This window comes from Monodelphis domestica, chromosome 3, assembly GCF_027887165.1.
Source record: "Monodelphis domestica isolate mMonDom1 chromosome 3, mMonDom1.pri, whole genome shotgun sequence".
Lineage (NCBI taxonomy): Eukaryota > Metazoa > Chordata > Mammalia > Didelphimorphia > Didelphidae > Monodelphis > Monodelphis domestica.
The window spans coordinates 18009239-18029660 of NC_077229.1; the positions used below are offsets into that span (position 1 = coordinate 18009239).

Consider the following 20422-nt stretch of genomic DNA (forward strand, 5'->3'; position numbering starts at 1 on the left):
CAGATACTTATTGGCTATGGGCAAGTCATTTAACCCTGTTTGCCTCAGTTTCCTCATTTTTTAAATGAGCTGGAGAAGGAAATAGCAAAACCATTTCATGATTTCTGCCAAGAAAACCACAAATGGAATCTCAGAGATTTGGGCATGACTGAAGATGAACAGAAAAAGTGTAATGATTACTGGGTAGATAATAAGTTGTTTATTATAACCCTGTAATTTTTTGGAATACATATTTTGCTATTCACTATATTCCTTTCTTATAACTTCTTTTAGTAATACAAGCTCTACTTTGTGTGTAATTATTTGCATGTAAACAGCCAATGACAGGGGGAAAAGAAGGAAAGAAATATGAGTAAACAACAGAAAAAGAAAAAATAAATTACAATTGACAGCTTCTATCCAGGTAATGAACAAAAAGAAAATGGAACAGAAAAGGGCCAAGGAATACCAAGAAAAAACACAGAAACTCCAGCAAATTGGATTCAGGCTTTGGAATAATTAAGAAAACAATTAAGAGAGGCTGAAGACAATTGGGGAAAGAATTTTAAAAGCAAAATAATTCACCTGGTAACAGAGGCACATGAACTAAAATAAGAAAATAGTGTCATGAAAGCCTGAATTAACCAGCTTGAAAATGAGGCAAAGAAAGTGAAAGATTACCTACAAAGAAAAACAGGCCAGAAGGAGAAGAATGACCAAAAAGCCAGGGATGATATTCAGTCTTTAAAAATTAGAATCCAACAACTAGAAGCAAATGACTTCACAAGAGTCTATTAAAAAAAATCAAAAGAATGAAAAAATTGAGGAAAATATGAAACACCTCATTGATAAAACTATAGACATGGAAAATAGATCCAGAAGAGACAAGTTAAGAATTATTGGACTATAGGAAAATCATGACACAAGAAAAAAGCCTGGACATCATTCTCCAGGAAAATATCCAAGAAAACTGTCCCAACATTCCTGAACAAGAGGGGAAAGTGGAGATTAAAAGAATCCACAGATCACTTCTTGCATTTAATTCCCAATTGACAATACCCAGAAATATATAGCCAAATTCATGAACTACCAGACTAAGGAAAAGATACTACAAACTGTTAAGAAGAAACCATTCAGATATCATGGAACCACAGTTAGGATAACACAGGACAAGGCTGGATCCACACTGAAGGACCAGAAGGCATGGAATATGATATTCTGGAAAACAAGGTAACTGGGTCTATAACAAAGAATACTACCCAGCAAACTACCCAGAAAAACTGACTACATTCTTGTAGGGGAAAATATGGACACTTAATAAAATAGAAGACTTTCAAGAATTCCTAAAGAAAAGACCTGACTTAAACAGAAAATTTGATGCCCAAACACAGAACTCAAGAGAATTTCCAAAAGGTAATTAAGAAAGAGGAGAAATTTTTCTTAAGGGATTCAATAAATTCAAATGATTTGTATGCTTATAAAAAGATGATATTGGTAGCTCTTTAAAATTGTTATTATAATCAGGATATCTAGAAGAAGTATACTTAGAGGGTACAGTGACAAACTGTATAGGATGATATGTCAAAAAATTTTAAAACTAGGGGTAAAAAAGAGAATAATACTAAGAGAAATGGGAAAAGAGATAAAATGGCAATAATATATATTGCGTAAAGAAGTGCATGGGGGAGGTGGGGAGAAGACCAATACAATGTAAGGGTGAAAGAGGTTAGAGACAGTCTCCAAGAACATTTTAATCATTACAGTGGGAAGGGTCAGAAAGGTTCAAATGGAAGGAAAACCTTTTACTCCAAATTCAATCATCATCATCATCATCATCAACATAATCAACATTTCCTGTCCCAGGAAAGATTTTTGCTGGGTGACCTAATCTAATAGCATACTATGCAGAGTACTGAATGAGAGTCAAAAGACCTAAACTAGGCTTGAGTCCCACTATGTGTCTTTTGGGGGTAAAAAGAAAGCCTTCTTTTTCCTCAACTCAGTTTCCTCATTTATTTATGAATAAAGCTTACCTGGTCTCTGCATTAAGTTAATCAATTAAATCAAAGAATAAACCAAGTGTAAACAAAAAAAAATAAACTAAATAAATAAATAAAATAATTACTTTGTATTAAAAAAATGAACAGTTTTCCTGCACAAATTAGCAATATGTTGATGTTTGACTTGGAGTTAAGGGTATTATTTTTAAAAGTAATATGATGCTCTAGCCTAAATATGGTGAGATTGCTTTCCATTTTTTGTAATGAGAGATTCCTGAAGTCTAGTGAAAGTATTCCTCTTCACGAGCCACTCAATGGACATAAAATGGTTTGCTTGCTTTCAACCATTGATAGTGAAGCATTTCTAGCCTGTGAGATATTTATATTTCTGATTTGTTCTGATATAATCTTGGTTTTTTGAAAAGAGATAATGAAGGATATCCATGCCCATCGAGCTAAGCTCACAGAAATTTTATGTAAGAGCAACCTACAGCCCTAAGTTATCCTGTCTTTTTCTCAGATTCATAAGACAGTTTCATCCTGCTAGCTGGAGTGCCCAGTAATGTCTCCAGAGTCTAGTTTAGTAAAAGCCTAGAATTCCCAACAGATCTTCACGTGGACTTTAACAGTTTCAAGGCAAATGAAGCCCCCTGGGTGCATCATCCTGGCTAATATTCCCTCTACGTTGTTTTGGTTGCCCATTTTCCCTTTTGGGGCATGGAATTTGAGGAAGTTATCATTACCATTATCATCTAATGTTACCCACAATTTCCTGGATATCATTAATCCATTTCAAATATAAGGATGATGTTTTTAATAAACATTATATTTAAACCACTCAAAGTTTCCAAATTAAGAAAAAAGACAACTTTCAGTGTAGAACCCTGGACAGAGACTCGAGGCATGTGGGAATAGGATAAGGAGCATGGCTTCCTTTTGGAGTAACTGGGAGGATGATGGTGTCCATGATAGTAATAGGATAATTAGGATGAGGGAGAGTTTGGGGGGAAAGATTATGTAATGAGATATGGGACGCAATCCCAGCCCCACTTCAAAATGAAAAGTGTGTCTAAGTGCATCTTACTTCCTTACACACTGCCTCAAAGAGAAGATCCTATCAGTTATGGGGCACATGGAGCAATTTCAAAGTGATTCAATGGGGGGGAATCAGGTTGGGCTATTCTGGGGGTAGGGGGATAAGAAAATATTGCCTTTAGGAACTGGGATCCACTTTGGTTTAAGCCTTTAGGGAAGGGGTCCCCAAACTTTTTACACAGTGGGCCAGTTCACTGTCCCTCAGACCACTGGAGGGCCAGACTCTAAAAACCTAACCCTAACTGAACAGCAGAATACATAGTGCAGAATCCCCTCCCCCAGATCGCTGTTCACCATGCTAATCTCTTGTGCAGCCACATAATCCTTTGCCCAGTGCCTAGTTCTAAGGAGCCATGCAAAGGATTATGTCACTGGAAGTAGTACTGTACGTGAGCGATGCTGAGCTTTGAGGCACTGCCACAGACAGTGCTCCTCTCACTGACCACCAATGAAAGAGGTGCCCCTTCCAGAAGTGGGGTGGGGGCCGGATACATGGCCTCGGGGGACTTTAGGGAATGAATCTAGCCCAGGCAGGAGATGCCAGGAGTAAGAAGGGCAAAAAGATGAGAGTGTTGAGACATATGTTGGGGTAAAGGTAGGAGTGGAATTTTGCTGGAGACAAGCCCACAATTGACTATCATAAGAACCTTGAGATATGACCAGTCTTCCCTTGTGTTTATGCCATGAGCCCCTGACATCAGATTTATAGCACTAAAAAGTGAAGCAACTTGCCCAGGGTCACACAGTCAGTTTGCCAAAGGCAGATCTTGAACCTAGATCTTCCACTTCTGGTCTCTAGTCTTCTAGTTATGCTGTCTCATCATTATGATGATTATTATCTTTATAATACATGTTATTATTAATAGCCAACCTTTATATAGCACTGCAAGGTTTACAAAGCACCTTATCATTTAACTGCAGAAGGCAGAATACACACACCCAAGGATAACGATAATATTACTTGGAGGAGCAAAGGGCCACCTAAAGAATGAGCAACCTGATGAACACTGATAAGGGGGAGAATGGCCAGAGGAGGGCCAGGGAAGGGCCCTGAGGCCATGTTCTTGGAGGACCTTTTGAAAGAAATGGACATGTTTAACCTGGAGAAGAGAAGTCTCAGGGGGACTCGAGGAGCTGTGTTCAATGAAGAGCTGTGATGTGGAGGAGGGGTTAGCTCTGCTCTGCCATAGCAAGGGGCCATGGAGTGACGTCAAAAAGAACTTCCTGACATCCATGGCCACTGTCCCCAAAGGGAAGGGGAGTTAAGGGGACAGGCACCACCTCACTGGGGATCTTTAAGCAGGGCCTGGAGAAACCACCTGGTCTACCTCACAGAATGAACAATGAGGAAGGGGGCCTGGGGGTGTTCTGAGGCCCGAGTCCTACATTTGGCAGCCTCTCGTCCACCGAGGCACAAACAGCTGAAGGGTCAGTACATCCAGTTGCTTAGCACTGAAGATTCAAGTTTAATGAATTAAACTCAGGATTGGAATTGAATTCTCTGGGCTCTGACCCCTGCATAATTTAATGTTCATGGTGGTGAGGCTGAAGAAGTCTGGAAGGACCAATCCTCAGGCTCCCCAATTTTCCCTTGTCCTCACCCAGTTTCCTGGGAAGTGGTCCCTCTCTCCCCTCCCCAGTCCTCCAGACCTCTTTCCTTAATGAGCCACTAATTAGGGAAGTTCCCCCTTCCTTCACCTCTCCCTTGGAGCACAGAGAGTCCCTCTCCCCACACTAGCTGGTGGTACTCTCCTCCTCTGCTCTGCCCTTCTTCCAGTTCCGCTATGGATTCTGCCCTCCTCCTCTGCCCTCCCCTTGGCAGATCTGGGCTGATCATTAACACAGATGGCCGACAGAGCCTGGGAAAGAGCTACCATAAAGAGGTGAGCATCGGGCTGTCGGCAGGTAGGGACTGGCCAGCCCAGGGATAGGAGAGTACTGAAGCCAGCTGCCACCATGGACATCACTGCGAGCCCCAGTGTCTCCACTGGGACCCCCGCACCCCCCCACCCATCGGACCGGATCAAGAATGCCGCAGACATCTCGGTCATTGTCATTTACTTCTTGGTGGTCTTTGCTGTGGGGATATGGGTAAGTGGGGGACAAGCCGGGATTGGTGGGTAGAAAGAGGCACAGTAGTGACCGGATTCAGAGTACCCTCACGTATGACAACATTATTATCAATGGGGCAAGCCTCTTCCTCCCTCTAGGTCTGTAAAATGAAAAGAATGAACTCCTACCTCTGACATCTCATGTCCCAAAGCCTCTCTTCTCTCCAAGCTTCCTGTGCTTGGACATCTAGCTTCGATGCTCCACAAGGCCATTCTTTGACCGCAGAGCTTTACGAAGTGGGGATGAGGTGGGAAAGCTGGAAAATCATCATCAATTTATCCCAGCAGCAGGCAGTCAGCTGTGTCCCTTTCCTTCCCAAACAAGAGGCAGGGCAAGGCACTCAATATGGCAGACCAATGAGGAGAGGCAAACTGCCTGTGAAGGAAGAGGAAAGGGTCCTGTCTATGTGTTTTCAGTGGGATGGGGAAGAAATGACCTGAATTTGTGTCCAATTTTCTCATCCCATGTCTGGGAATTTGAATGAGGTATTTTTTTAAATCTCTTAGAGCCTCAGTTTTCTTATGTATAAAATGGGGATAATCTCACCCACACTATCCATCTTGCAGTCTTAAGGGACTAAAAATCTCAGTGTCAAACTTCATAGAAATAGGAGGTATATCAGGTTCTCCTTCAGGTCTTAATTTCCTTATTTTTTTTAATTTTATAATATTTTATTTGATCATTTCCAAGCATTATTCATTAAAGACAAAGCTAGTTTTCTTTTCCTCCCCCCCACCCCCCATAGCCGACGCGTGATTCCACAGGGTATCACATGTGTTCTTGATTTGAACCCATTGCCATGTTGTTAGTATTTGCATTAGAGTGTTCGTTTAGAGTCTCTCCTCTGTCATATCCCCTCCACCCCTGTAGTCAGGCAGTTGCTTTTCCTCCGTGTTTCTACTCCCACAGTTTGTCCTCTGCTTATGAATAGTGTTTTTTCTCCTAGATCCCTGCAGGATGTTCAGGGACATTACACCACCACTAATGGAGAAGTCCATTACGTTCGATTATACCACAGTGTATCAGTCTCTGTGTACAACGTTCTCCTGGTTCTGCTCCTCTCGCTCTGCATCACTTCCTGGAGGTTGTTCCAGTCTCCATGGAACTCTCCACTTTATTATTCCTTTTAGCACAATAGTATTCCATCACCAACATATACCACAGTTTGTTCAGCCATTCCCCAATTGATGGGCATCCCCTCGTTTTCCAATTTTTGGCCACCACAAAGAGCACAGCTATGAATATTCTTGTACAAGTCTTTTCCTCCATTATCTCTTTGGGGTACAAGCCCAGCAGTGCTATGGCTGGATCAAAGGGTAGACAGTCTTTTAGTGTCCTTTGGACATAGTTCCAAATTGCCCTCCAGAATGGTTGGATCAGTTCACAACTCCACCAGCAATGAATTAATGTCCCTACTTTGCCACATCCCCTCCAGCACTCATTACTTTCCTCAGCTGTCATGTTAGCCAATCTGCTAGGTGTGAGGTGATACCTCAGAGTTGTTTTGATTTGCATCTCTCTGATTATAAGACATTTAGAGCACTTCTTCATGTGCTTGTTAATAGTTTTCATTTCCATGTCCCTTGCCCATTTATCAATTGGAGAATGGCTTGATTTTTTGTACAATTGATTCAGCTCTTTATAAATTTGAGTAATTAAACCTTTGTCAGAGGTTTCTATGAAGATTTTTTCCCAATTTGTTGTTTCCCTTCTGATTTTAGTTACATTGGTTTTGTTTGTACAAAAGCTTTTTAATTTGATGTAGTCAAAATTATTTATTTTACATTTTGTGATTCTTTCTGTCTTGCTTGGTTTTAAAGTCTTTCCCCTCCCAAAGGTCTGACATGTATACTATTCTGTGTTTACCCAATTTACTTATGGTTTCCTTCTTTATGTTTAAGTCATTCACCCATTTTGAATTTATCTTGGTGTAGGGTGTGAGGTGTGGATCAATTCCTAATCTCTCCCACACTGTCTTCCAATTTTCCCAGCAGTTTTTATCGAATAGTGGATTTTTGTCCCAAAAGCTGGGATCTTTGGGTTTATCGTATACTGTCTTGCTGAGGTCGCTTGCCCCCAGTCTATTCCACTGATCCTCCTTTCTGTCTCTTAGCCAGTACCAAATTGTTTTGATGACTGCTGCTTCGTAATATAGTTTAAGATCTGGGACTGCAAGGCCCCCATCATTTGTGTTTTTTTTTCCATTATTTCCCTGGATATCTTTGATCTTTTGTTATTCCAAATGAACTTTGTTATGGTTTTTTCTAAATCAGTAAAGAAATTTTTTGGGAGTTCCATGGGTATGGCACTAAATAGATAAATACGTTTGGGTATGATGGTCATTTTTATTATATTGGCTCATCCTATCCATGAGCAGTTAATGTTTTTCCAATTGCTCAAGTCTAGTTTTAGTTGTGTGGAGAGTGGTTTGTAGTTGTGTTCATATAGTTTCTGTGTTTGTCTCGGGAGATAGATTCCTAAGTATTTTATTTTGTCTAAGGTGGTTTTGAATGGGATTTCTCTTTCTAGTTTTTGCTGCTGAGATATATAGAAAAGATGACTTATGTGGGTTTATTTTGTATCCTGCAACTTTGCTAAAGTTGTTGATTATTTCAATTAGTTTTTTGGTTGAATCTCTAGGATTCTTTAAGTAGACCATCATGTCATCTGCAAAGAGTGATAACTTGGTCTCCTCCTTGCCTATTTTGATGCCTTCAATTTCTTTTTCTTCTCTAATTGCTACTGCTAGTGTTTCTAGTACAATGTCAAATAGTAGAGGTGATAATGGGCATCCTTGTTTCACTCCTGATCTTATTGGGAATGCATCTAGTTTATCCCCATTGCAGATGATATTAGCTGATGGTTTTAGATATGTACTGTTTATTATTTTTAGGAACGACCCTTCTATTCCTATGCTTTCTAGTGTTTTTAATAGGAATGGGTGTTGTATTTTATCAAAGGCTTTTTCTGCATCTATTGAGATAATCATGTGGTTCTTGTTGGTTTGCTTGTTGATGTGGTCAATTATGTGGTTTTCCTAATATTGAACCAGCCCTGCATCCCTGGTATAAATCCTACTTGATCATGGTGGATGACCCTTCTGATCACTTGCTGGAGTCTTTTTGCTAGTATCCTATTTAAGATTTTTGCATCTATATTCTTTAGGGAGATTGTACTATAGTTTTCTTTCTCTGTTTTTGACCTGCCTGGTTTTGGAATCAGTACCATGTTTGTGTCATAAAAGGAGTTTGGCAGAACTCCCTCTTTGCTTATTATGTCAAATAGTGTGTATAGTTTTGGAATTAACTGTTCTCTGAATGTTTGATAGAATTCACAGGTGAATCCATCAGGCCCTGGGGATTTTTTCTTAGGAAGTTCTTTGATGGCTTGTTGGATTTCATTTTCTGATATGGGATTATTTAAGAATTCTATTTCTTCTTCTGTTAGTCTAGGCAGTTTGTATTTTTGTATATATTCATCCATATCACCTAAATTGGTGTATTTATTGCCATATAATTGGGCAAAGTAATTTTTAATGTTTGCCTTAATTTCCTCTTCATCAGAGGTGATGTCCCCCTTTTCATCTTTGATGCTGTTAATTTGCTTTTTCTTCCTTCCTTTTTTTAATTAGATTGACCAGTACTTTGTCTATTTTGTTTGTTTTTTCAAAGTACCAGCTTCTTGTCTTATTTATTAAATCAATAGTTCTATCACTTTCGATTTTATTAATTTCTCCATTGATTTTTAGGATTTCTAGTTTGGTTTTCTGCTGGGGGGTTTTAATTTGATCGCTTTTGAGTTTTTTATTTGCATTTCCAATTGATTGATCTCTGCTCTCCCTAGTTTGTTAATATATGCACTCAGGGATATGAATTTACCTCTGATTACAGCTTTGGCTGCATCCCAAAAGGTTTGATAGGATGTCTCGCCATTGTCATTTTCCTCGATGAAATTATTAATTGTTTCTATGATTTCTTCTCTAACTAAACGATTTTGGAGTATCATATTGTTTGATTTCCAATTAGTTTTTTATTTGGTTTTCCATGTACCATTACTGATCATTATTTTTATTGCCTTGTGATCTGAAAAGGCTGCATTTATTATTTCTGCTTTTCTGCATTTGTGTGCCATGTTTCTGTGACCTAATGTATGGTCAATCTTTGTGAATGTGCCATGTGGTGCTGAGAAGAAGGTGTATTCCTTTTTATCCCTATTTATTTTTCTCCATATGTCTATTAATTCTAATTTTTCTAAGATTTCATTCACTTCTTTTACCTCTTTCTTATTTATTTTTTGATTTGATTTATCTAAATTTGATAATGGTTGGTTCAAGTCTCCCACTAATATGGTTTTACTGTCTATTTCTTCCTTCAATTCTCCTAGTTTCTCCATTAGAAATTTGGGTGCTATATTATTTGGTGCATACATGTTGATTAGTGATATTTCCTCATTATCTAAGTCACTTTTAACAAAATATAATTACCTTCCCTATCCCTTTTGATCAGGTCTATTTTTGCTTTGGCTTGTCAGATATCATGATTGCAACTCCTGCCTTCTTTTTGTCAGTTGAGGCCCAGAAGGTCTTACTCCATCCTTTAATTCTGACCTTGTGGGTGTCTACCCGCCTCATGTGTGTTTCTTGAAGACAACATATGGTAGGGTTTTGTATTCTAATCCATTCTGCTATTCGTCTATGTTTTATGGGTGAGTTCATCCCATTCACGTTCAGAGTTATGACTGTCACTTGTGGACTCCCTGGCATTTTGATATCCTTCCCTAATTCTAACCTTTCTTCTTCAGCTCTACCTTTTAGTCCAGTGATTTACTTTAAATCAGTCCCCCTTGTCCCCTCCCTTGATATGTTTCCCTTTCTAGTCCCTCCCTTTTTGTTCCCTCCCCCTCCCCCCTCTTCTTCCCTTCCTTTTTTTGTGTTCCCTCACCCTCCCCCCCTTGGTTTTCCCTTCTCCCTTTCCTTGTTGGGTAAGATAGAATTCAAGATCCCAATGGATCTGGATGTTATTCCCTCTCAGAGTTTATTTCCCTGAGAGTAAGGTTTAAGTAAAAACTCTCTTCCTCTCCTTCTTATAGGAATTTTCTTCCCCTCCCCTTCCCGTGTGAATTTTTGTGTGAGAAAGATTATTCTATTTGGTCTTTCTTTTCCCCCTATTTACACATTACATTTTCCATGTATTAATATATATAGATTGATACAAATGTAGTCCTTATAGAAGAGAGTTTGAGTAAAAGAAAAAGATAACATTTTTCTCCTTTTCCCTTTCCTTCATATTTACCTTTTCAGGTATTCCATGCTCTTTGTTTTTCGATATCGAACTTTCCACGGAGCTCTGGTCTTTTCTTTGCAAAAACTTGGAAATCTTCTATTTTGTTGAATGCCCATATTTTCCCTTGGAAGTATATAGTCAGTTTTGATGGGTAGCTGATTCTTGGTTGAAGGCCCAGCTCTCTTGCCTTTCTGAAAATCATGTTCCGTGCCTTATGGTCATTCAGAGTGGAACTTGCAAGGTCTTGTGTGACCCTGTTTGGAATTCCTTTATATCTAAATTGTCTTTTTCGGGCTTCTTGTAGGATTTTTTCTTTTGTTTGCGAGCTTTGGAATTTGGCAATTACATTCCTGGGAGTTGTCTTTTGGGGATTTAGTGTAGAGGGTGTTCTGTGAACTCTTTCAGTGGCTGTATTGCCCCCTTGTTCTAGAATCTCTGGGCAGTTTTCTTTGATTATATCTTGTATTGGGCTGTCGAGTTTGCTGTTTATTTCTGGCTTTTCTGATAGTCCAATTATTCTTAAATTGTCTCTTCTCTCTCTATTTTCCAAGTCTGTGACCTTGTCAGTGAGATATTTTATGTTCTCTTCTAATTTCTTGGTCTTTTGGCTTTGCTTTATTAGTTCTTGCTCGTTGTCTTCGAGTTGCCTAATTCTGACCTTTAAAACCTGGTTTTCCTTTTCACTTTGGTCAAACTGGTTTTGTAGATACGTGAATTTCTTTTGCATTATTTCCCACTTTTCCTCCCAGAAGGCTCCAATCTTTTTGATCCTTTCCAATTCAAATTCTTCATGGGTTTGTGGAGAGTTTCCGTTTCCTTTGGAAGGTTTCAGAGCATTTGCTTGTGTTTCCTCTTCTCTCTCCTCTGTATTTTGTATTTTTGCTCCATAAAATGTGTCCAAAGTCACCCCCTTCTTCTTGTTTTTCTTGGAATTTTGAGGCTTTTGTGCTTCTGTGGAGTTTGCCATCTCTATCTGAGTGGGGAGGGCTAGCTTTTCTTATCTCTGTCTGGTGTTCAGAGGTTTTAGCCCTAGGCAAATTGTCCGTTCTCCTCAGCTGTTCTGTCTTCCCGGGGAGGCCAGGAATTGCTGGTGTTTCTGTGTTACTGCCCTCCTCAGTTCCCTCAGGATGTTTCTCTGCTGCCCCACTTCCATGCTCTGAGCCTGGCTCAGCCCTTTCCACGAGGTGTTTATTTCAGTGCCTTAGCCAGCTAGAAGAGCCTACACTCTGAGGGGGAGGGGCCATGACTTCCGGGAGCTCTGAGGGCTCCTGAAAGGATTAACCTTCCCTGGGTTGAACTGAGTATGCCTTGAGGCAGGGACTTTCAGTGAGACTTGGAGGGAAGGATACAGCCAGGGGGCTGCAGGCTCCCCCGTCTCTCTCTGTTTCCCTGCTGTCTGGGTGCCCCCACTACTGGGTCAGGTTGTTTTCAGGATGTGGCCTTCAGAATAGCCAGCTCCTGAGGCCCTTTTGCCAGCCCTGAGGGTTACTGTTGTTTCAGAAGACCCGCTCTCTGAGGGGGGAGGGGCCATGGCTTCCAGGAGCTCTGAGGGCTGGTGATAGGATTAACCTCAGACTGAGTATGCCCTGAGGCAGGGACCTTCAGTGAGACTCAGATGGAAGGATCTGGTCAGGGGGCTGCAGGCTCCCCCATCTCTCTTTGTTTCCCTGCTGTCTGGGTGCCCCCACTACTGGGTCAGGTTGTTTTCAGGAAGTGGCCTTCAGGATAGCTGGCCCTGAGGCTCTGAGGTTCCCTCTGCTGCCTTGGACTCAGCTCTCTGGGTTGGGGGGGATGGGTCCTGGGACCTTCCTTCTGCCTACCCTTAGATCCGAGTGATCTCAGGTTCTGGCTTTTGGGGGGGCTGTACCCTTTGATCCAGGTCCAGGTCCAGAAGGAGGATTCCCTGGGTCTATGCTGTTGTTCGTTTTGAATTTTGGTGCCCTAGGAGCATATAGTTTGAGTTCGGTAGGGAAGGGTTTCTGGAGTTCTGAACTTTAGCTTTCTCTAAGCCGCCATCTTGACCGGAAGTCCCCACACTCAATTTCCTTATTTTTAAAGTGAATAAGAGAAACCTTGCTCTGCCTAGTGAGATAGACTGCCCCCAGGAAGTGGTGGGTTATGTCTCACTGGATGTCTTCAAGCAAATAGTCAATGATTGTTCAGGATTATAGATTTGGAGAAGGAAGAGACTTTAGTGATCATCTCATTCAAACCCCTTGTTTTGCAGATGAAGAATCTGAGTTCTGAAGAGTTTCAATGACATGATCAGAATTATGGATAGTAAAGGGCAGAGCTGGAATTTGAACCCAGAATCTCCAACAGCAATCTAATGCTCTTTCCATGTTAGAGCAGAACTGATCCACCTCTACTATAGACAGATACTTGGAGGGTGATACCTTCAGGCAAATGGCCTCAGTTCCTAAGCCCCCTTGTTTAAATTCACATGATATAGACACCCCCTCACCTGCACTCAATGAAACCACTCTCTTTCATCATAACCTGTCTCAGGTAAACTCCTTCTCAAATCCCTTCCATTCTGCTGTCTAGACTCCTCCCCCCTCCCATTCTATAGTTCCCAAATTCACCTTGATCCTATATCTTTACTTGCTGCACTCCTATATTCTGACCTGCACAAGACCTGGCTCCTCCTTCCTCCCCTCCCATCCCAGGAGACCTTGCATCCCTGGTCATCTTTTCCAGAGTTAGATGAACCTTTTCTCCTGCCAGCAGGAAACTGGTCCAGGAAGAGAAGTAGAAAGATTCCTTGCTCCCCATCAGCACTTCCAGACCATCCCTTTGCCATCATCTCTCAACTATTTCTCCCCTTTGGAGGTTTATAGAAAGAAATTTCCCCTCCTGTTCCATCCAGAGCCTGGGCAGCACTTACAGACTGATCCCTAGGAGGTCTGCACTTGTTTCACATTCTTTCTCTCCACTCCATCCCTGTCATTATCCTTGGGGACTTAGGCATGCATGATGATGGTTCTTTGAGCAGCCTAAACAGCCTGGTCACCAGCCTTTCCTATTCTCATGATCTGCTCCTCCACTCCATACAAGACTGTCATAGCATCATAGATGGGGGAAGGGTTGGAACAAAGTTTAGGGACCTATAAAGTTCACTCTCTTCATTTTATGCCTCAGGAAACTGAAGTTGAGGTAAGTGATTTGTCTAAAGTCACCCAGTAGTTGATTGCCTACAACTGTTCCACTTTCAGATGGAGAATCCTGAAATTTCTCTGGCTGAGACCATCACTTCCTGTGGGCACCTCTCTCTTTGTGCCTCACTCCTCCTAAGCCTAAGCTTCATTCTCACCATTCTATCTTGTCCCTTTGGCCATCATTCCTGCCCTGGCTTCCCTTTCCTCCCATTCAATTCTTGATGTCATGGTTGGTTAGTATGATACTCTGAAATCCCTTGATCCTTTGTTCTGTCGATGCTCATGCCTCAACTCCCCACCTCCTCTACCACTTCTATTTGTGAGTTGCTGAACAGAACTAAAGAAAGTTACATGAAGAGTTCTGGGGGTGGGGCCAATATGGTGAAGTGAACCAAAACAGCTCCATGTCACCATAAGAATCCTCTCTGACTAAGATTAAAATATTGAGTTGAACCAACAAGGAGACAGAGTGAAACAACTTTCAAGAAAAGAAAAACCAAAAGGTAGGCAGAGAACATCTGGGACACTGGGATGAGAGAAGAGAAGAGCCAGCAAGAGGCTGTAAAAAGGAGGGAAGAGCAAGCCAAGAACAAGCCAAACATACCACCCCTCCACCTCATATCTGTTGTCTCAGGTTTGGAACCTAAGCCCAAACTAACATTCAAGATGCTAGCTGAGCAAATAGTAGTACAAGCCAGCCAACAATCCTTGACATTTCAAACCTGTGGGAGAAGTCTGGAGTCCTATGCCAGGGCAGTCTGAGCTAAAGCTGGCTGATCTGTGTGGGCCCAGAGAGAAGCCAGGAATCCCAGTCTGGGCTTGGGATAAGGACATAGTTCACACTCGAGGTGAGAACATAGTTCACATGGGGGAAGCCCCCAGGATCTTTTTGCCCAGAATTAATGGTGGAACAATCAAGGGTGTGCCTGATTGGATTAAGTACAGGGTGAGACCAAAAACTGAACCTATTCCTGGGGCTAGAATGTGATCTCAAGAGTGTATTGAATCATCAGGGGGAAGGGGCTCTCAGGGCTCTCAGCCTTAAGACCATCACAATATCCTATATGAACTGTGACTGGTATCCCCCCCATAAGCTAAAAATAGCATCAAGGAAGGACTGAAGTTTAAGAGGGTACCTCAACATCCCAGAAGACAGAGCCTATCTTTAATAAGATAGGAAAATGAGCAAACAACAACAAAATAGCTAACTCTAAAGAATTTTTATGGAGACAAAGAGAAAGGTACAGACACAGAAGGGGACAGTGAGATCAAAAGAAATACACTCAATTCAAATGGATTGGACACAGATTCTAAAAGAGCTCAAAAAAGACTTCAAAAGCCAAATAAGATAGGCAGAGGAAAAGTGGGAGAGAGAAATATAAGTAATGCAAGGAGAAAGGAAAGTGATGCAAGAAGAAATGGGTCAATTGAAAAAGGAGAACAAAAACTGACAGAGGAAACTCAGGTCTTAAAAATCAGAATTGACCATCTAGAAACTAATGATTTCATGAGAACCCAAAAAACAATAAAGCAGAATCAAAGGAATGAAAAAACAAATGACAACTTCCAGGAATTTAATAGCTAAATTCAAGAGGCACCAAGCAAAGAAAGCATGAAATATCTTATTGACAATACAACTGACCTAGAAAATAGACCTAGGAGAGACATTTGAGAATTATTGTACTACCTGAAAGCCATGATCAAAAAAAAATCCTTGACTGAAAAATATATACCATGAATGTTAGATCCTCATAGTATTGGTAAAATTTAATCAGTTATGAAGAAATGTTTCCTAAATGATGAAAGTAACATCTTACTTGTGCAAGACTTGGAAAATCCCTTATTATGATATCAAAATTCTCTATATACTATGTGTTTTGCTACCATTTATTCAGCTCCTGTCTGCAAATCATTGCATTTTGAAGTTTGCAGCTCAACCTTTCCTAGTTAGTCAAAGCCATAAATCCAAGTCAGTGCTTACCCAAGAGTGAAACAGCTTCTTTAAACAGCTATTCTTTAAACTTTAAACTTTAAACAGTTCAACCTACCACTAATCAAACTGATGTTAGTGAAAATTTAATTCAAAATTATTAAAACAATACAATTGTCTTCACATATTGCATAATAGTATAAGAAATTATCAAAGACATTATATTCTTGAGATTCTTGAATAAGAAAAAAAAATAAAATTGAAAGAATTCACAGATTATCTCCAGAAAAAAAAAATCCTCAAATGACAACTTCCAGGAATTTAATAGCTAAATTCAAGAGGCACCAAGCTAAGGAGAAAATCCTTCAAGTACCCAGAAATAAACCATTCAAATACCATGGAGCTACAATCAGAATCACACAGGACCTATTGGCTTCTACATTAAAGGACTGAAAGGCATGGAATATGATATTCAGGAAGGCAAAAGATTTTGGTTTTCAACCTAGAGTCACCTCTCTAGCAAAACTGAGTATATTCTTTCTGGGGCAAAATGGACATTCAACAAAATAGAAGATTTCCAAGCATTCCTGAGGAATAAGCCGGACTAAGCAAAAAATTTGAAGTCTAAACATGAGACACAAGAGAAGTCCAAAAAGGTAACTAAGAAAGAGTAAATTTAAAGAACTCTTTAAGGAAAGTTACACCACTGAGCCAAGTCCACCATAAATTGATGTTCTCTAATTTCATCTGGGCTCTCACACAACAAAGCAATTTTTCACTCCTCCTTGACTGAATCTCTATCTCACTCCCCACAACTCTTCCAAACTCTCTCTTCTCTCCTCCAGCCTCTGACATTTCCTCTTTTTCCTGCCCCAACCCTGTCAGTGAATTTCATCACTTCATATATTATTGAGGAAAGAGAGGCTCTATGAACTCCTTCTCAGCTGGTTCACCTTGCATATCCATCCTCTTCTATTTACCCACACCACAACCCTGCTGGTGTGAGTCTTCATGATCTCTCTCCTTTCCTATTGCAATAGTCTCACTGGATCTCTCTGCATTCAGTCTCTCCCCTATTCAATCTATTTCTCCATATGATTGCCCAATTGATACAACTCAAGAACAGATGTAATCATGTCCCTCTTCTCCTCAAGAAGCTCCTGTGGCTCTGTACTGAATCTAGGACAAAATAAAAACATTGACATTTAAAGACCTTTATAATCTGCCTTCAGCTTCCCTTTCTGGGATTCAACATTATTCCTCATCACATCCACTCCAGTTAAGTCAAAATGGCCCATTTGCTCTTCTCCGTTCACCACATTCCATTTCCTATCTCTGTGACTTTGCAAAGTTTGTATCCCTACTTGTAATGCCTTCCCTTATTATTTCTGTTTCTTGGAATCCTTTCTTGAAGAATCAACTTAAGTAACACCCCTGACTCTGGTCCCCTATTCTGATCCCCTCATTTCTACTCTCCTCCTTATAGATTATACTGCATGTATTTTTTGTTTACTTACCTACCTTCATGTTTTTTTTTCAAGATTAGATTATACAGAAGCAGCTAGATGGCTTAGTAGATACAACATTAGACCTGGGGTAGAGAGAACTTTGGGGAAAATTTGGCTTCATACATTCCTAGCTGTGTGACCCTGGACAAGTTGCTTGACCCCCATTGCCCAACCCTCGCCTTTCTTCTGCCTTAGAACCATTACTTAGTACCAATTCTAAGAAAAAAGGTAATGGTTTAAAAAAATATTAGATGAAACAGTTTCTATGGAGGAAAGAAGAAAGAGCTGCAGCTACAGAAGGACTCTTTTCTCCCTAGGAATGGCCAGGCTGGGCCATTGACTCTAAACAGATTCTGAATTCAGGTCTAGCCTCTCACACACTCTGACTGTGACCACAGACAAACCCCTTCGTCTCTTAGTGCCCTGGGTGACTTTCTAAGATGCAGAGCCAGTAGCATCATGCATTGACACTGGTGAAATTATAGATCTAGACAGAAAAAGAAAAAAATGATGTGAAGTTTTTCTCACGGCCAGCCAACAGGGCTGGGTGGCTTCCTCTAGATGCTAGTCCAGGAGAAGAAATCATTCTTGAGAGAATTTATTTATTTATTTATTTATTTGTTTGTTTGTTTGTTTATTTATTTATTTATTCAGTCATTTATTTATTTATTTTTTTATTTGTTTATTTATTCATTCATTCATTTATTTATTCAGATCTGGCTCCATTCACTCTAAATCTTTGTATTTGCTTCATCTTGAGGAATGTGGCCCTTTCATAGATACTCTGACAAGTTCTATAATGATCCTTTCTTGTAGATGGGCGAATCCTCACCTGTCCCTTTGGGGAAGGGCTGAAAGTCCAATGGAACATCTCCTAATTAGCTGTCACCAATTAATAATGTCTTGAGATGTTCAAGGGAGGGCCTGAATAAATGAATTCCCCAAAATGTATCTATGTACCTGGTCCAGGAGTTTCCGTTTGTATTATGATGGTTGAGAGTCTCATTTGACTACTATCAAGATATCCTGACCTGTGAACAAATAAATTAAATTAAAATTTTAAAAAATCAGCACCTTGGGATAATTTTAATTGCTACATTCTGTAGGCTGGTTTTATAGTTGTTACGTTTTAATTAAAATGTGTCTAAATGTTGTGTTCTGAAAAGGAGAAAAAAGACAATTTCTTCTTTAATATGTTATCAACATATTAATTATTAATTAACTTGAATAATAATAGCTACCATTACTATAATTGTTTATGGTTGCCTAAATAACTTGTTTACATCATCTTATTTAACCCTAACAACAATTCTGTGAGCTGGATCTTATTATCAATATGGGGAAGCTAGGTGATACAGTGGATAGAGTGCCAGCCTTGAGTTTAAATCTGGAATCAGTACTTACTGTCTGACCTTGGATGAGTCATTTAACCACTGTTTGCCTTTGTTTCCTCATCAACAAAATGGAAAATAACAGCACCTAACTCCCAGGTTGTTGAGAAGATCAAATGTGCTTAGCACGGTGCCTGGTACATGGTAAGCACTATGTAAATGGTAGCTATTATTTTCCATAATATCTGATAATTTGTTATTTATTCTTATCCCTAATAATTATTATTTTCTATGGTATAGTTATTATTTATTAGTGATAAGGATAGCAATAGCTGGCTTTTATATATAGTTTTAAAGTTGGCAAAGCACTTGGCAAACATTGCCTCATTTGAGCTTTACAACAATCCTAGGAGATTAGTGTTATTAGTATCTACATATTCTTCATGAAGACATGTAAGCAGACAGAGATTAAATTACTTGCCCATGGTCACATAGCTAATAGATATTGGAGCCTAGATATGAACTTGGGTCCTCTTGACTCTGTTGTTAGTTTTATGGTTGGACTTAATATTTAATTGGTGGTCACCAGGGATTTAATTTCTAAATCCCAAAATTAATTACTCAAATAAATGGAATTATGGTAGTTTATTTTAGATTATTAAGGAAGAAAGAAAAGGGGAGAGAGAGAGAGAGAGAGAGAGAGAGAGAGAGAGAGAGAGAGAGAGAGCGAGAGAGAGAGAGCAGCAGAGCACTGGCTTCCTCTGAACGAGTTAGAAATTCTAAGGCACCAGTCAGGGGAAAGGAGTCTCAAGTCTCAAGCTGTTGGGCCTTTCTCAGAGGTTCACACCTCCAGAAAGGGCAAGGAAGGAAGTCAGCCTTTACACTCACCACAGTGACCATCTAAAGGAAAGCAGTCTGAGGTCTCCTGCACAAGCTCCTCCAGGGGTCCAGTTCCACAGTCAAGTATCTTCACTCCAAGTCTGAGTGTCTGTCTTCCAGTCTCTCCTCAAGTGTCTGTCTTCCCTCCAGCTCCAAGTGACTGTCTTCACTCCAAGCCTGAGTGAGTCTCGTCCAGTCCAACTCGAGTGACTGAATGAATCCTGATGATCCTCTGTTTCCACTATGTAAAGACCTTTTTCTCTTGTGTCACCTCCCCTAAATTTTATGTCTACCAATTACAGCAGATGCTCCTCTCCAGCACTGCCATTCTTTCATATGTAGGTCAAAGATCTCCCACTCAATGTATGAAATGGGTGCTCATACCTTTTTTTGGTTAGTTCACACCTTTTTGTGGTTGGTTCATACCTTTTGTGGTTAAAATGGGTAGATCTACTTTAAATACTGGGTTTATACTTTGGGGAGTAAAATCTAAAAATAGACAGGGGATTACAATTTAATTTTCACAATAAAGGAAGAGCTAAGTATCTTCATTGTTATAATCAGAGGAGAGCCAAATCCAATCTTCACAACTCCTAGTCTGGTACTTTGGGTCGAAGGGCCAAGGGTAAGATTTCCAGAGGCCAAAGTATCCTAGGATTGGACTTAGAAGGAAGATGACATAGCATCTAGTCCAATCCTTTCATCTTATGGATGAAAGAAATTTAGAAATGGTAAGAGACTTGCCCAGGGTTCCAGTTTATGGCAGAGCCTGGAGTTAAATTTGGGACCCTGGTCTCTGAGACCAGTGTTCTTTCCACTATCCTATGCATTTAAAGCTCTCTTCAGCTAGGTAGGTCAATGAGCTATTACAGAGAGACCCAGTTATTCCTCAGATGGGAGGTGGGTGCTTGGATGGATTTGTAATGGCTTTCATAGATGACTGGAGATTGACTTGTCACTCCAGCCCCCTCGGGGTTGAAATTCTGCTTTTGAACAATTCTTTTCATCACTTAACATTTCTGGATCTCAGTTTCCTAATCTGTAAAACAAAGGGATTGGACTAAGTGACTTGTCACTTTCTTTCCAGTGGTCAGTCTATGATCCTATAAAGCTATTACTGTATGGATGAAGCCACAGGGACCTAACTT

At 40.3% G+C, this 20422-nt stretch overlaps 1 protein-coding gene across 3 annotated transcripts in view; it reads left to right on the top strand.

Moving 5' to 3' along the window:
• Positions 1-20422, top strand: part of LOC100028976 (solute carrier family 5 member 4-like) — a 116436-nt gene that overhangs the window by 54885 nt on the left and 41129 nt on the right. The window contains exon 1 of one of the 3 annotated variants that reach the window (XM_007490456.3): positions 2130-5165. The exons of the other annotated variants lie outside the window; for them this stretch is intronic. Within the exon in view, the coding sequence (XP_007490518.2) occupies positions 5031-5165 (135 nt within the window). The 5' untranslated portion in view covers positions 2130-5030. Of the gene's footprint in view, positions 1-2129; positions 5166-20422 lie in introns of those variants that run through there. 3 annotated transcript variants of the gene reach the window in all.